Source organism: Triturus cristatus, chromosome 3_2 (assembly GCF_964204655.1).
Source record: "Triturus cristatus chromosome 3_2, aTriCri1.1, whole genome shotgun sequence".
NCBI classification, from domain to species: Eukaryota; Metazoa; Chordata; class Amphibia; order Caudata; family Salamandridae; genus Triturus; species Triturus cristatus.
In genome coordinates this window covers 111340397-111356234 of record NC_140584.1, presented here as the reverse complement: position 1 = coordinate 111356234, position 15838 = coordinate 111340397, and the positions used below count along the sequence as shown (strand labels likewise).

Genomic DNA, 15838 nt, shown 5'->3' with positions numbered 1-15838 from the left:
CAACATTTCTTGTCTTAATGGTTCTCTCTCTTGTCATGCTCTGCCTTTATTGCTGCATCCTAGAGATTCGTACCATTATTCATTTTTCCTGTTTATAGTTCTTGCTTGTGTTACACATTTTCATGTTTCGTTTTCTTCTGAAGAAAAAGGGATAATGTTATACCCTACTAAGTTGTTTTTACATGTACTCCAGCCCTGCTGCCTCTAGCTGCTCAGCCAGAGTGAGAGATGGTAATAGAATGTTGGTGTGCCTGTGATGCGTGGAATGCCTGGGTGTCTGAGTGGATGAGTGTTGGCAGTTAGAGATGGGCTGAGCGGCTAGGCAGGCTTCTTCTGGTGGGGCTGGTACCACACTAGGCTGGCTGGAGTCGAGACTGATGTAACTTGGACTGAAACTGAATAAAGAAGACTTAAATATACATCCCGGCTCCTGGTGTCTACCTTCTTAGAACACAGGAAAGTGGGTACTGCAGCTCCAGGCATCATGCTATGATGCAAACCCAGGTGCACACCACTGCCGACTACCAGGTCTGGACAGTTTGCGAAAGTGAAGGGGAGCTGATGAATATACAGAGTGGATTGCCACTGTGAACTGCCCGAAGACTGTCTGGCTAGGTTAAAATAGCAAAAGCAACAGAAGCTTATCAATGCCTTCTCTAGAAAAGACTGTCCTTTAGTGGAATGTATCATCAGGGTGACTTACGTGTTCCAGATAAATAAATAAAAGCATCTATTTTACATTTTTCAGGAGATGTCTTAATCACACACACACAATTAGAAGGGAGTAAAGATTGAGCCTTGCCTCATTCTTCAAAATAAACACTAGACCTCACAAACAAGGAAGGACTAAGAAGGCCCCCTGGAAATGAGCTCCTCAGTCCTGTCTAGGTGGGCACCTCCAATATTTTTAATATTTGGACCCCACTTGGCAGGATATATCAGAGTGACTAGGACTCTTACTCTGTCTGTTTGTAGCAATGTTTCAACCAAATCCAACTGCCCTAATGGGTCAATGGCCTTCCTCAGTATACAGATCCCTTAAATTAAAGTCCCTCCTATTCAATCACTAAATGGTAGGAATAAGAATATGGCAACTCTGGCCCTTCGCAGACACACTCTGAGTCGTACCTGAGTTTCGATAACGTTTTCCGAACCCGGGGACAGAGTGAGGGCGTCACACTGTAGTCACACTTTCAAAAAGGTGCGTCGTCTCCTTAGGTGACTGAGTTCATTGACTAGGAGGGACCTTAATATAAGAGATCTGTATCCTGAGGAAGGCCATTGACCCGTTGGGGCAGTTGGATTTGGTTGAAACATGTCAATAAATTGTCGATGTACTGTGGCTAATTATGATGTTGCTGCCTGGCTTTCTTGCCAATGCCTAGAAAATTCCATTGTATTGCATTGCCGTTTTATTTATATTGTTCTTCATATCCCTGAGAGCTAAGGTACTGAAGCACATTTACAGAAGGTAACACACTTCTCTATGAGAGTTCATTGGAGGGTGTAGTGTTTGTCTGTTTTGTTGCCTCTATTAGTAGTGCTTTGATGCTGTGTGTGACAACCACAGGTGTGCTTTTATGATTTGTTGCTGCACCCTGGTGGTACATTAAGCAAAGAATTGTCAGAGATGACTTTTTCACATGAAGGGGCACAAAGTGTGAGAGTGCATTGTGATCAGTGTTGCCTGGGAACACCTCACAGCGACATGCGACGTAGCAGCTAAAGACTAGACCACATTTCAGCCACGAGTCAACGCAATGCAGGAATCCTTGTCAGCATCATCATAGTTTTTGATTACGTGAAAGTGGCGTAATTTGCAGCCAAACTGCACTGCAGGATCAAAATAAAAGGACAAGTTAAACTGTTTAACTATATTGGGGTCTCGGTGATACATTTAAGGTGTGACTTTGAACTTAGCACCTAGAGAGCTGTGATGTGTCTTTAAGTATTGGATCTACGCCAGGGTTTTGTGTGTATTTCGGGTGAGATATCCCTAGCGAAGTGGAGAACTTTGTGTTACCTGTAATGGTTAATTTTTTTTGTCATGCTGATTTTGCTGCCACAGTATATGTTTTCTTAGTTCCAGGTTGAGTGATGTTGTTAGTTGAACGTTTTAAACATATGTTGCTTGCAATGGAAGTGTGTAGTGGGTTTCCCAAAAGTGTGTGCAATTGAGGGCATGTATATTTCCTTGGTCCTGCCAATTTGCATGAGTGTGCAGTAGAGGCTGCGTTAACTGTATGTTCCTAGTTTGGTGAGTGTGCTCGGCAAGGGGCAAGTGGTGAAGGTTCTGTTATTTGACCTGCCTGAATAATATACAGGGTTGAACCACTTTTAGGACTTATCTAAGCCAGAGTCCTTTACGGCTCTGTTGTGTTTCCATTAGCCCTGTTGTATTTTTATTATTTTTCTAATGGAAGGAGATGTTATAATCTGCTGTAAATTGTAATTCATCCTCTCCATAGATTCTCTGGGGAAACTTTGCAGACCTGACTGGCGCTTGTGGAGACGACCGGAGACGTCCTTACCTGGGCAAACTAGGGGAGCTAGACGCTCTGTGTTCTTGGCGCGGGGCGGACGCTCTTCCCTCTTCACCACCGCTGTTGTTGCTGGATTGGGTGCCATACGTGGGGAGTGCAGGACTACAACTCCCAGGTTTCCTGCTGACACCGCCCACATCCGCCAGCACTTCCGCGCCCGGAGGTGCTAAAATCAAACGGCTCCCTCGGTGGAGCGGGAAACTTTGCAGACCTGACTGGCACTTGTGGAGACGACTGGAGACGTCCTTACCTGGGCAAACTAGGGGAGCTAGACGCTCTGTGTTCTTGGCGCGGGGCGGACGCTCTTCCCTCTTCACCACCGCTGCTGTTGCTGGATTGGGTGCCATACGTGGGGAGTGCAGGACTACGACTCCCAGGTTTCCTGCTGACACCGCCCACATCCGCCAGCACTTCCACGCCCGGAGGCGCTAAAATCAAACGGCTCCCTCGGTGGAGCGGGAAACTTTGCAGACCTGACTGGCGCTTGTGGAGACGACCGGAGACGTCCTTACCTGGGCAAACTAGGGGAGCTAGACGCTCTGTGTTCTTGGCGCGGGGCGGACGCTCTTCCCTCTTCACCACCGCTGTTGTTGCTGGATTGGGTGCCATACGTGGGGAGTGCAGGACTACGACTCCCAGGTTTCCTGCTGACACCGCCCACATCCGCCAGCACTTCCGCGCCCGGAGGCGTTAAAATCAAACGGCTCCCTCGGTGGAGCGGGAAACTTTGCAGACCTGACTGGCGCTTGTGGAGACGACCGGAGACGTCCTTACCTGGGCAAACTAGGGGAGCTAGACGCTCTGTGTTCTTGGTGCGGGGCGGACGCTCTTCCCTCTTCACCACCGCTGTTGTTGCTGGATTGGGTGCCATACGTGGGGAGTGCAGGACTACGACTCCCAGGTTTCCTGCTGACACCGCCCACATCCGCCAGCACTTCCGCGCCCGGAGGCGCTAAAATCAAACGGCTCCCTCCGCGTCACGGGACGCGCGCGGGCGGGCACCGGGCTAAGCCCGGGCAAAGGGCGGGCCCTCTGTGGCCCTCAGAGGACCGAGTGAGGCCGGGACGGGCCACGTTATTAAAGTGTCAGGTATTTATCTCAGATCAGCTGGACCTGGTGAACTGTACTGTCCCACGAACTGAGGTGTTATTTTGCAGGATAAGAAAGTGTTTGATGTTCTTCAATTGAACTATTTTGGCTAACCCTTATTTTGTGTAGGCGTTATTACAGCCTGGTATTGTTTAATTCAATTTTAATATATCCCGAGGCATCCATGAACATGTCAAAATCTATGTTCGGAAACAAACCTTCCACTGCTACAACACTAGATAATTATTTAGTAAAAGTCGTTACTAAAATAAATAGTGAAAGACGCAAATCACTAGGCCAGGGCTCCACCCCCACCACCATTTCCCCTTTATTGATCAGTACGCCCACCACATCATCTCCGCCATTTCATGGTGCGAGTTGCAGTATTGAAAATCACGGTCCGGCAACTCTGGTAGATTTAACTCCTTTTTCTTCTGATTTAGAGTTGATCGAAGCTAATATAGATGTCCCAAAAGACATTAATGAGGCTCCATTAGACGAGTCTTTGGTTCCGGTAATCCAGAGAGTCCCGAGACCCCGTAAACACATACAACCTAAACGGGGAGGTGGTCGAAGTAGTCATAAAAAAACAGGCCCTGTGCCCAAAATTGGGGATACTTTGAGGGAAGTTCCACCTAACAACCCCAAAACAATAATAGATCCTGACCAATTAGACTGTCTGGTTGGCATCATGGAGGCTAAAATTCTTAAGATAGTCGAACCCCTAGTAACTAAAATTGGTGAACTATCGGCAGAAATTGAAAGTCTACGAACATTGCAGCTGGGGGTACTTGCGGAACCATTGAGTCACACAAGTACCCCAAGGAAGCATCAAATTCAGCCAAATCCCCAGATGTTGTACCTATGACAGCAGTAAATAAAACCACACCCTCAGACTTTTGCCCAAAGAGCAAGAGGGAAACCAGGATTACGCACACGGTGGGTGCACAACCAGATTTACCCCTTGAGTGTGCCCCTTTTGTGGCAGTGTTGACTAATGTCCCAACCTTGATGGACGGTGACTTGATAAATAAATCAGAATCCCACGAATCTCTTAAGAATAAATCTGTTTCGTGGTTAAATAAACAGTGTGGGTTTCCTGTACAATTATCACATCAGATATTAACTACCAGGAGAGTCTCATGGCTAGGGCACTCACGTAAGAATACCAAGGGGGACTGTGTCATAATAAACTTCAGTAATCCATTCCTAGTTAATAATGCCCTATTAAGAGCTTCTTTGATCCCACATACTGACCAGGGTATTACTCTCCGCCCACTGGGATACTTTTATAGGTATCAAACAAAGCAACCTATCAATGATCCCTCTAGGGGCAGAGTATTCAGTTCTGAAGGGCAGTTTCTCCATGGCGTTGCCACATCTAATCGCTTTCAACCTTTGAGTGACTTAGATTCTAATGATTGACTTGATTTTGATTGGGATCCTCCTATATCCATTACGGAAGCTCCCATTCTGACCATGGAGGAGGACCAGGGGATAAATGAAATCCAATTTTGTACGGGGGTGGAGGGCACCCTTAATGTTATGACTATAGAGAGGAATGTTAATGATGGAAACATGGATAGTTCAGTTGGAGTGCCATCCCAGTTTCTAGGTACGAGGGTCCTTAGCTGGAATATAGCCGGGCTTAATAGTAAAGCGCATGATCCCCTGTGGAGGGGCTGCTTATTAGGCTGTGAAATTATTGGGCTACAAGAGACCTGGGATACGGAAAACACCTTTTTGTTGGATGGATATTCCGCTTTTTAGTCAGCTGCGGTGGCCTCTTGTAGGGGGAGGGCAAAAGGCGGACTCTTAACCCTCATTTCATTGAAACTTGAGGGCATTTATAGTAAAGTGGAGACAGGTTCGCCTTATTGCCTTGCAGTGGAAATCCAAACTAACTCAAACGGGAACTGGCTCATTGTCAATTTTTATAATTCTTTTGCCAAGAGTATGCCAAATGAACATTTAGTCAGTCTATATGATTTCTTGGAAACGTATAATGACAATAATAAGAATCCCTATTCGGTCATAGTGCTTGGTGATTTTAATGTTCACCGTTGTTTAAGTAATTGTTTTGTGTGCGACAGCTTAGGTCCATCAAACCAAGAAAATACTCATTTTGAACATACACCGCAGGGTATGTACCTAGAGGAGCTCCTCGCTGGAAATGCTTTGGTTTATTCCGCTATTTATACAGATGATATCCCAACATACAAAGGAAGTGGCTTGGGCTCCACCATTGATTATATTTTTGTAAGCACAACTGTAGTAGACAGTGTGAGTCAGTACAAGGTCAACTGGTCTACTTATGGTGATCATAATCCTGTCCAGCTGACCTTGTCCGACGACCTAAGGAAAAGAGAATCTGACACTCTCGCTGCTGGAATTTTGGATATAAGGCCCACTGATCAAACACGTCGTCTGAAATGGTGCCGTGTGGTACCAAAGGACTTCAATGAAAATTTGCTGGAAAAGGTTGGGGATGAAATGTCTACCTGTTTGAAAGATGGGATTACTGGCGATGAGGTCTTGGCAGCCTATGGCAAAATTTGTTCCCAGGTCAATAGCGACCTTAAAAAAGTATGGAAGGGGCAACCCTTGAATGGGGAGAAATGGTTTGATCACAATTGCTCAATAGCCCAACGGAAGTTAATGAGAGCATTGAAAGCTGTGCCATCTGACAAAGCGGAAATCGCTGTACTTAGGAAAGCTTATAAAAAGGCTGAGTAAGCGTAAAAATGAAATTAGGGAGGAAGCATGGAATGAACTTTTATCTATAGATGTAATTAAAAATAGTGCCAAATTTTGGTCCGTGGTCAATAAGCCTTTTTTTCATGATAAAAGTAATAATGAGCTTGACTGCGGTATTCAAGAAAAAAAATGGTTTAGTCATTTCAAACAGGTGTATGATGGAGATGGGAAAAGGGTGGCCTCTACTTTAAACTTGGAGAATTATACTTTGTCCTTTACAGAACTAGAAGTTACACATGCCATCATGCAAATGACAAGTAACAAGGCTCCGGGACCCGATGGAGTCCCGGCAGACCTTTTTAAATCTGACATAAAAACTTGGTCCAAAATTTTATTTAATGTCTTTGTTAATGCCTGTCATTTGGGTCTTCCTCCCACTTGGGCGAAATCGGTTATAATACCTATATATAAAAAAGGCGACAGAGGTGACCCGAGTTGCTATCGCCCAATATCCCTAATAGATTCTTCTGTGAAAGTGCTGGGCAGGGTGGTCCTTGCCCAACTGACTGGGTGGTTAGAGGAAACAGGAACACTCTCCATGGCTCTGTATGGATTCAGAAAAGGGATGGGTACCATAGATCAATGTCTGAACCTGCAACTATTAATAGGCAAATACACGGTGGCCAAGAAGGGAGTCTTATTGGTAGCCTTTATGGACCTGTCATCGGCTTTTGACCGTGTAAATAGGTCAAAACTGTGGTCTTTGCTCCTATCCTACGGAGTAGACAAAAACATCGTCTACTTCTTAGCTGATTTACATAGGGACTTATCGGCCACGGTCCGGTATGACCAACTGGGCAACTGTACAGAAGACATACCCATATCTAATGGAGTTAGACAGGGGTGCATTTTGGCGCCCCTGCTCTTTACCCTATACATAAATAAATTAGATAATGCCTTAATCACCTCATGCAATGATATTCCGCGTGCAGGGAAATGCCTAATTCCCGCACTTTTATATGCGGATGATGCCGCCTTACTTGCTAGAACGGGGGTGGGTCTTCAGCTATTGTTAGATTCATTTTCGGATTTTATGAAGGCATTGGATCTTACTGTCAATTTCTCAAAATCGCATGTAATGGCCATTGGACCAAAATCCTCAAAGATTAAAACTTTTAAATGTGGGGGCCATCCATTATCCAGGGTATCATCATTTCCTTACTTGGGTGTTCTTTTCGATGATCAAGGTTCGTGGGTAACCCAAATAACAGCAAAAAAGATTGTCCTAACTAGAGCGACTGTGGCTGTTTTAGGTTTTGCTAGGAAGTTAGGCGCCAGGCCAATGAAGGCCCTTATTCAAGTTTATAGAGCCAAATGCTTCTCTCTAGCAATGTATGGAGCAGAGGTATGGGGTATTAAAAATGTTAAAAGTATACAGATTGTTGAGAATAGGTTTTTAAAAAATCTCCTATCCGTTCCGATTTCAACTGCTAATTATAATACCCATCAGGAGCTTGGAATTGGTTTTGTAGAAGACTCCATTGCTGTGGCCCCATTACTGAAATGGATCAGCATTTGGTTAAACCCGGACCTACAGCTCAATCGTACGATCATGAAAGATTGTATGTCACTAGATTATGGGTTATGCATACCCTGGCTGAAATACATTCAGAAACTGGCAATAAAGTTGGGCCGACCTGAATTATACCAGTCACCAGACGCTCTAGTAAAGGGAGACATAAAATGGTGTAAGGAAACTTTTATGCACATAGCTACCATGGATCGGGAAGGGAATGAGCTGAAAAAGGTAACTGTCAGGGCTCACCAGCTATGTAAAACAACACCATCCATGGAACCATACTTAGGATATGTCACAAATGCTAATCACCGTTTTTTATTGACTAGATTTAGACTAAATCAATTACATCTACTGTTTGGAGAAAAGAAAGGTTGGAAAAGGGTAGAGGATCTCGGCCCTTGTTCCTGTGATAATTTTTCACCACAGGATATCACACACTTTCTTTTCTTCTGTGAGCATTTTATTGATATCAGGAAACGCTTCTTACTCCCTATCTTAAAAAACAAAGGCTTTGTGCAGGTGAGACCTGCTCTTCTCTACCTTCAAATGTTAACTGATGTTTGGGAAACTTTTAACACTGCGAGTTTTTTATCTGTTGTTATTAGATTTCTGAGGAAATGAATTGTGTCCTCTTTTAAACGCTTATAAAATGTAATTGTTCCTTTTTTTAAATTATATATTTAGCTGTTTTTATATGTTTTAGGTGCTATTGATCATTCAAAATGAAACCTGTATCTTTTAAGTGTTCTTTTTTTATTCATTATATTGTAGTATGCTTTTATGGTTTGCACTTAAACCGAATAAAGACTTTTGACTGACTGAGATTCTCTGTTTCCTGCTGCTCAGCCAGCGTGTGATGTGTTGGAATGTTGATGAGTGCCTGGAGGAGTGTCCTTTAGAGTGGACTGAGCAGTGAGGATGCTTCTCTTATTGGGGTGTTTACCATGTAACTTGTAATCTAAGCTATAACTTCTTCAATAAACCTGCAGCTTTTAATCTACATGAACCGGCTACCTGACTCCTGCCTATAAGAGGGTATCTTTCAATTACAACACTACGCTTATTTGGCTGTTTTGGGGGGAGGGGAGGTTAAACAAATGTAATAAAATCAAACACAGCAAGGTCACCTTCTTCTACAATCTCAGATAAGACATCACTTCTATTGTTAAATGAGAAGGTTCATTGAAAGTTAATATGATTACATGTGCTAAGTTTAAATGTAGGTGGCACTATGCAATACATTTCACCTTGTGAAACATGAGAACCTCATTCATGCTCTATATACAGCGTAACATTGACAGACTGTTTATTCAATGGGAGCTGGGTCTGAGTGAATGGAAAATAAATGCCTCTGCTCTGGCACTGCTGCATTTGTTTTGTCTCAGGTCTTGCATTTCCAGCAGTTTTGGATTTTTGCCTTTATTCTTACACGTTCATTACGTTCCCCTCCCACTGCCCACCAGGTAACAGTGAGGTGGTGAAAAAGATGTGCTTCATATATTGTTGAAGGAATTAGTGTGCTTGGTTTGCACCACTTGTGTGATGTGCACTGTGCACCAGAGCCTAGTCAGACTGTGCGTAGGTGCCTTTTATAGTTTGGTCAGTTAAGGCAATACACCTGACTGTAAGGACCAAAGTGCCAGCAAGCGGAAGAAGCTGATGGTAAAAATAGCTTATGATATGGTATGCCCTTAGACTCATCCAGTAGAGGAGCTGTATGACTGACGTTCTATACTGTATCTCAGTGGAGGTCTTTATGTTTTGTAATGACAGTCCTTGCAAGTGTATGTGTGTTTATTGTAAGCACTGGTTCTTATTTCAGACCTACCACTTCAGACGTTCTGGATAGCACAGCATCATGGAGCAATTACTGCAATAATCAGCAAAATCTATTTGTATTAAGAGCAGGTTTTATTACAACACTTAATACACCAAAGTATTAACAAGTATAAACATGCATCAAAACTTTGGACACCTGCTATTTTAAAACCTGTTTAGAAAGCCACTTATTGCCATTTAACTTTGACTTCCTATTTGTTGTGGCCTGACTTGACAGCACAGTTGTTGCCAGAAAATGATATGAGCGTCACTAGAGAGGGACTTTGTCTCCGTCACATGTTGGGAGCCAGGAGTACATGTTTTGATTGGGCAGGAGTTATGTGCTTTCACAAAAATGTACATGCCCTCCACACAGCTGTGATCCTTTTGTTTTTTTGTCCATCTGCCGGAGGTTGAACTTTCAGGGGCACACATTACTTTGTTATGCTATTAAAGTTTCTAAGATAACTAGATCATTAATTGTGTTTTTCTTTGGCTGCAGCACAGATGGTAGGGGAGCAGTCATTAACCTATATGGATTTTTTAGGCATGGCTTGACAGTTCCACTGTCCCCTGACCTTTTACCTTATACCAATATTATTGTACATTTCTTTGCTTCCTCCCAAATACATATCTATTCCCCTATCTATTCCCATGCTATGTACTTGGAATTCTCTACATTAACATACAACATGCCAGGCCGATTGGCATTGCCAATACTTGTTATAATAAAGGTGCATCCCACTGTGAAATAGCAGCTAAAATTCTTAATCAAAAGTATGAAATTAAAGCACGCAACGCAAATCAAACTTAATAATACCTACAAGCAATTGAGCTTCCTTTCTATCTAGCAATCACTCATTTAATCTTTCTTAGAATATTGTACAGCAGATACGTTGATGTATATAAAGCATTATCCCGTCATTTCCAGCAGAACGACTCTGCTTTAAAAGAGACAGACTATAGACTGAGCCGACTTGCTTCGTGAAAACAAAGTAAGGACTGTCTACTGGAAGACATGACGTGCACCAGACAAACCATGTGGGGAAATGTAGAGGCCATTTTGGTATGATAATAAACTCTGCAATCAACATAAGATTCTACAATTTGAGAGAGGACTGTTTCTCCAAAATCCTACTCTACTTGAAAAGTTTTTAAAGTACACTTTACTCGACACTTACTGTCTCTTTTGAGGACCTGTTTGAAAAACATTAGCAACATCATTACCACTATAGTGCAGAACACATGGCTCAGTATGGCTCGCCCTCGGTGGAAGGAGTTGACGTGCATCAGCATTGGTGTCCTTGACTAGGGAGGGCCTACCAACAGGTAAGCACGTCCCTGAGCCCCTTGCGTCAGGTCTAGCCCACACAGCTTAATGGAGTGTGGTGTGAAGGGAGCTGTTGTGCTTGCAGAGGAACTCCTTTGTAGCTTCTCGTCACTGCCCCTTATGCGAACATGACTGTGAAAGGGCTAAATGCTGTCAGTCAGTTTTACTGACACTCTAATCACCAAATGATTGTCCTATGGAACGAATAAGCCCCTGAAAACCGAGGAAAAATGGCAAGACCTCAGTGCACACATCCTATCGACGAAAGACTGGGGGAAGATCCACAAAAACGTCTGCAACGTTTCGGTCTGTAATAGATTTGAACAAATATAATAGAATATTGTACCTATAACCTATCTCTCGCCCAGGAGGCTGCACTCTATCAATCCATCCAGAGACCCCATATGCCCTCGTTGCCAGCATGCCCAAGCCGATTTTATCCATGAGGTTTAGCATTGCCAAGTAATACAAAAATTTTGGGCAGAGATTCTGGAACAACCGAACAGAATCACGGGTTGGGAAATAGCCCTAGAGATACACACATGCCTTCTTGGCATGATCCCCAAAAATCCCAAACGTAAAACTACTAGACGATTCCTGGTTTTGGGTCTTACGGTAGCCAAGAGAAGAATAGCGATCCACTGATTATCCCCACAGGGCCCGCAGGTGCACAAATGGAAGAAAGATCTCAAAGAATGGGCACTGGTTGAAGAAAACCAAATGAGAAAGACCAGAAGTGATGTTAAGATCCCAGATGTGTTGTTGGCGTGGGGGGCAATGATACAAGAGATAGAAGATCTAGCAGAGTCGACTTCTCAGGCTCCAACTGTCCTGGGGGAGGAAGACCACCACAATGCGACAGTTAGTCCTTGTCAGAACAAGAGATAACAGACACATAACGAATTGCGTTACATTTGGGGATAGGATATCATTTAGCGGCAACGGTTAATTAAGGGGGGGGGAGCTTAAAAGAATTCTTAAGTTCATTAAACACTGTACTCTAATTGAAAACTGGTATCACTGAGGACAAAAAGAAGAAACAGACAAAAACGAAAGGAAAACTGTAGACATAAGTCATCTAACTATTGTATCAGTAGATCCACGTTGTAATACAATGTGTAAATGCTGTAACATGTATATTGCCTGTTATAATGGCCAATAAAGAAATGTAAAAAAAAAATGATTATCCTATGGGCTGTTCCAAAAATGTGACTGACGTGGTCAATAAATCAAAAGTTAAAAAGGGCTTAGTCAATGCCTTACTCTATAAATACTGCTTGTTGGAGGTCTCAATGTGTGAGCGCACTTCAGCTTGAGCAATGGCTGAAGGGTGGTGAAACAGAATCCCCTTCTGTATGCAATGTATACCATTATAGTGTATAGTTTTCATTACATAAGTCTGGAGAGACGGCTAACGCCGTCTCTAGCCCCAGACCTTATAAATAATGGTTAATGAGTGAGTGATTTGAATATCTTTTAATAATTCATCCGTTGAAAGAGCTATGGATGACTGGTGTTGATGTTCACTAGAGATGTGATTTCCAGGAGGACGGTCACACACGAATAATGATAATAGAGACATAAAGAACACTTATGAGTCATAAAACACGCTTCACATTTACTGCATTTCTAGATTTTGCTTGTTTACAATTGATGACAGAAAAGTTGCTAGTGTAATGATCAGATCTACTAATATTACTTATTAATTTCAGTTTTCATTCTACATTTGCCAATATTGAGCTTGAGTAGATTTTCATTCTTATAATGTAGTTAATTAGGTACATTGCATTAATAAAGGTGGGCATGTTGTCTTTCTACCCTGGGGAAGGATGATTGGGAACCATCTCAAATTTATATACTTGTTGAGCCGGTCTTCTTGGTCGTTACTGTTCCATGTTGTTTAGAAATGGAGAATATTTCAGCTATTGATGTTAACAGTGAACAAATTTGTCTTAAAATGTTTTTAAAATATATATTTGTTTTAACCTAGATTCTTTGTTTTAGGTTCCTTGTGGTCTTTAGTTGGAGCAATGCTTTATGCTGTCTACATTGTAATGATTAAGAGGAAAGTAGACCGAGAAGATAAGCTGGACATACCAATGTTCTTTGGTAAGAATAATAGTCTTGTAAGTGTATTTCCTGTATCTCAAAGAAGTGTTTTGTGTTGCATTTATATCAATGCAAGTCCAAAAGTATGTCAAACATATCACATCACAAATCTTGCATCCAAATCAAATGAACTAGTGCAGAAATGATAATATCTGAACACAAAACGGAGCGAAATCCCATACCTATCCGTCTTAAGAGTATTTTGATGTGAAGTAAATGGTCTGAACGAAATAAAAATGACTAGATGAAACGCAGAGCCCATTGTCCAGGGATCCTGCTCACAGATATCGTAAAGGTGTACTGATGGTTCAGCTGCCACTGTGCTACATTCTGAGGCATTGGGTTCTTTCCTCTCCGAGGTTGTATGCCCAAAGCAAAAACTCCCTTAAACCTTTTCTTTTCAGAAAGGAAATAATAACCAGCATTCACAATGCAATAGGTCTCGCATTTGCAATAGTTTGAGCTATTGGCATTGTAAATGGCAATACCTTTTATTTATGTATTTTGAAAACCTGCATGCGGTGTGTACACACGAAATTTGTTCTTATAGTCGTTGCTTACGAGAAGCAAGGCTGGCAGTAACTGCACATCTTTTGCTGCCCCCCTTGTTTCTGGCAAACAAGGACTATAAGCACAAAGTGCATGTTTACTCACCGCTTGCAGGTTTTCAAAGCACATAAATAAAAGGCATTGTCATTTACAATGCCAGTAGCTCAAACTTTCGCAAATTGCGAGCCCTATTGCATTGCAAATGCATTTACCATCTCACCACTAAGTGTTGCCCTGTCCCACACTTTAGTAATGCAGCTATACCCAGCATTCCAACTGTACAACACTACAAAAAGTGGCGTTCGATTGGTGGAACTAAGACTCAAAACGCTCTCTTTATCGGATCGATTATAGATATTGTATTGGTATTAATGAACTGCTTTCATTAAGATTACAGACAAAATAAAAGTTAAAAGGACAAAAGAATAAAAAAGAGAAAGAACCCTAGTAAGGTCCCGGAACCACTGTGATATAATTTTTTTTTATAAAGTACCGCCATAAATTACATTAGCTACAACATAAAATCCAAAACAATGAATTTTTTTAATGAATCCACAGGAAATGCTTCTTTGTATTGCTGTCTTCAATGCATCAGGACAGCTGACTCATATTACCCGATGAGGACTCTCATAAACGAGCAAACCAAACAAAGGTTACCTAAATATAAGGGGGCTTTTCTCCAAATATTTTCTGTCATTATTAATGCACATAGCCCTCAAGATTTAGTTAGGGAGATTGGTAGGTATGTTTCTTCCAAACATTCTATGCATCAAATACCTTACATTCTGCAGCCAAGTCCACAAACGTTTTGCAGAGAGCCTAAAAATTCTAAGGGACATTCTCAATCTAAATCAAGCAAAGCAGGGCAGGCGTAACTCTAGGCAAACTGGACCAGTGAATACTGAAATTCAACCCCTCTGTCTGCATTTAGAAATGTACGGTTGGGGCTAGGATTGTGGCTTTCCTGAGAGCTAGCTGCAAACGGGAAGAGGCACCTACTTGAGGAAAACTATTGTTCTTTTGGAGAAATAAATACATTAAGAATTAATTGTGATAATGTAATTTTGCGATGCCTTTCCCAATGCTACATATTAAATCCTTTTAAAATTCTATTTACTGGAATGTTAAGGAAGCCTGGCAAAATCATATTGTTGTAAGAAAGTGAAAAATGTTAGAAATATCTCAAATGGAACAAAAGAAAATAAAAAAGTGTGCCCACGTTTAAAATACATACCGCAACGAAGCAGAGCAAGTAAAAGAAAAACACCGTTGCTCTGCTTCTTAGCTGTATGTATTTTAAACGTGCACACTTTTGCTGTGGTAAGTATTTTAAACGTGCACACACTTTAGTTTAGGATAAAATACCACTGTGGAAGGGTGAGTGAGGAGAAATGAGGCTGCTACACAGCAGGGTTTATGAAGCCAGACGAGGCAGCCCTAGCCATCCAGCTGGCAGACACTGCTCTTCAAAGACGTCTATGCAGCCGGCTGCCCCCCTGCCAACGAAGCGAAAGTCTCCTCCAGGGTGAAAAAAACAAACAAACCATGAGCTGCTGTTTTAAATCCATCAATGAACAAAAGAAGAGCCAATGCTGCACTTTTTTTTCAAACTTAATCACAATGCATTGAATGAAACATTGACAAAGCCAACCACTTTTTCAGTTGGATTTAATCCAAAAAGCTTTTCACAAACTACATTAATTCTCTATCAAAAATTCTTTATCCAAAAATACAAACCAACATCTTTAAACCAAAATGAGCCACCTTTTATTTCTTCTCACACATACCACAACAAATATTGCTTAGAATCGCTATACATTCTTCATAACCCATTCATTCTGACAGTGCCCCAATTCACATCTTTCAATCATCCCACATTTTCTCACTACACACTCCACTCACTATCCAATCACGCTATATACACAACATTTACATAATATTAACATATTAACATATCAAATGTTGAATTCAAAGACTGAACAAAAAGGCCATCAAAAACATCCATTTATCCCAAATGAGAAAAATACACCATTTGTTTTTTGCTTTTTATATATAGATTGGCCTAAGACAACAAGGTCTAACCGTTTCGAATCCCTCCTCTTGCGGGCATTCTCATCAGGACCA

The 15838-nt window shown here is 42.0% G+C and overlaps 1 protein-coding gene across 3 annotated transcripts in view; it reads left to right on the top strand.

The window, feature by feature from the left end:
* Positions 1-15838, top strand: part of SLC35F5 (solute carrier family 35 member F5) — a 405130-nt gene that overhangs the window by 243801 nt on the left and 145491 nt on the right. For all 3 annotated transcript variants that reach the window (XM_085647333.1, XM_085647335.1, XM_085647334.1), the window contains exon 13: positions 13061-13165. In XM_085647333.1, coding sequence (XP_085503459.1) covers positions 13061-13165 — 105 coding nt within the window. The remainder of the gene's footprint in view (positions 1-13060; positions 13166-15838) is intronic.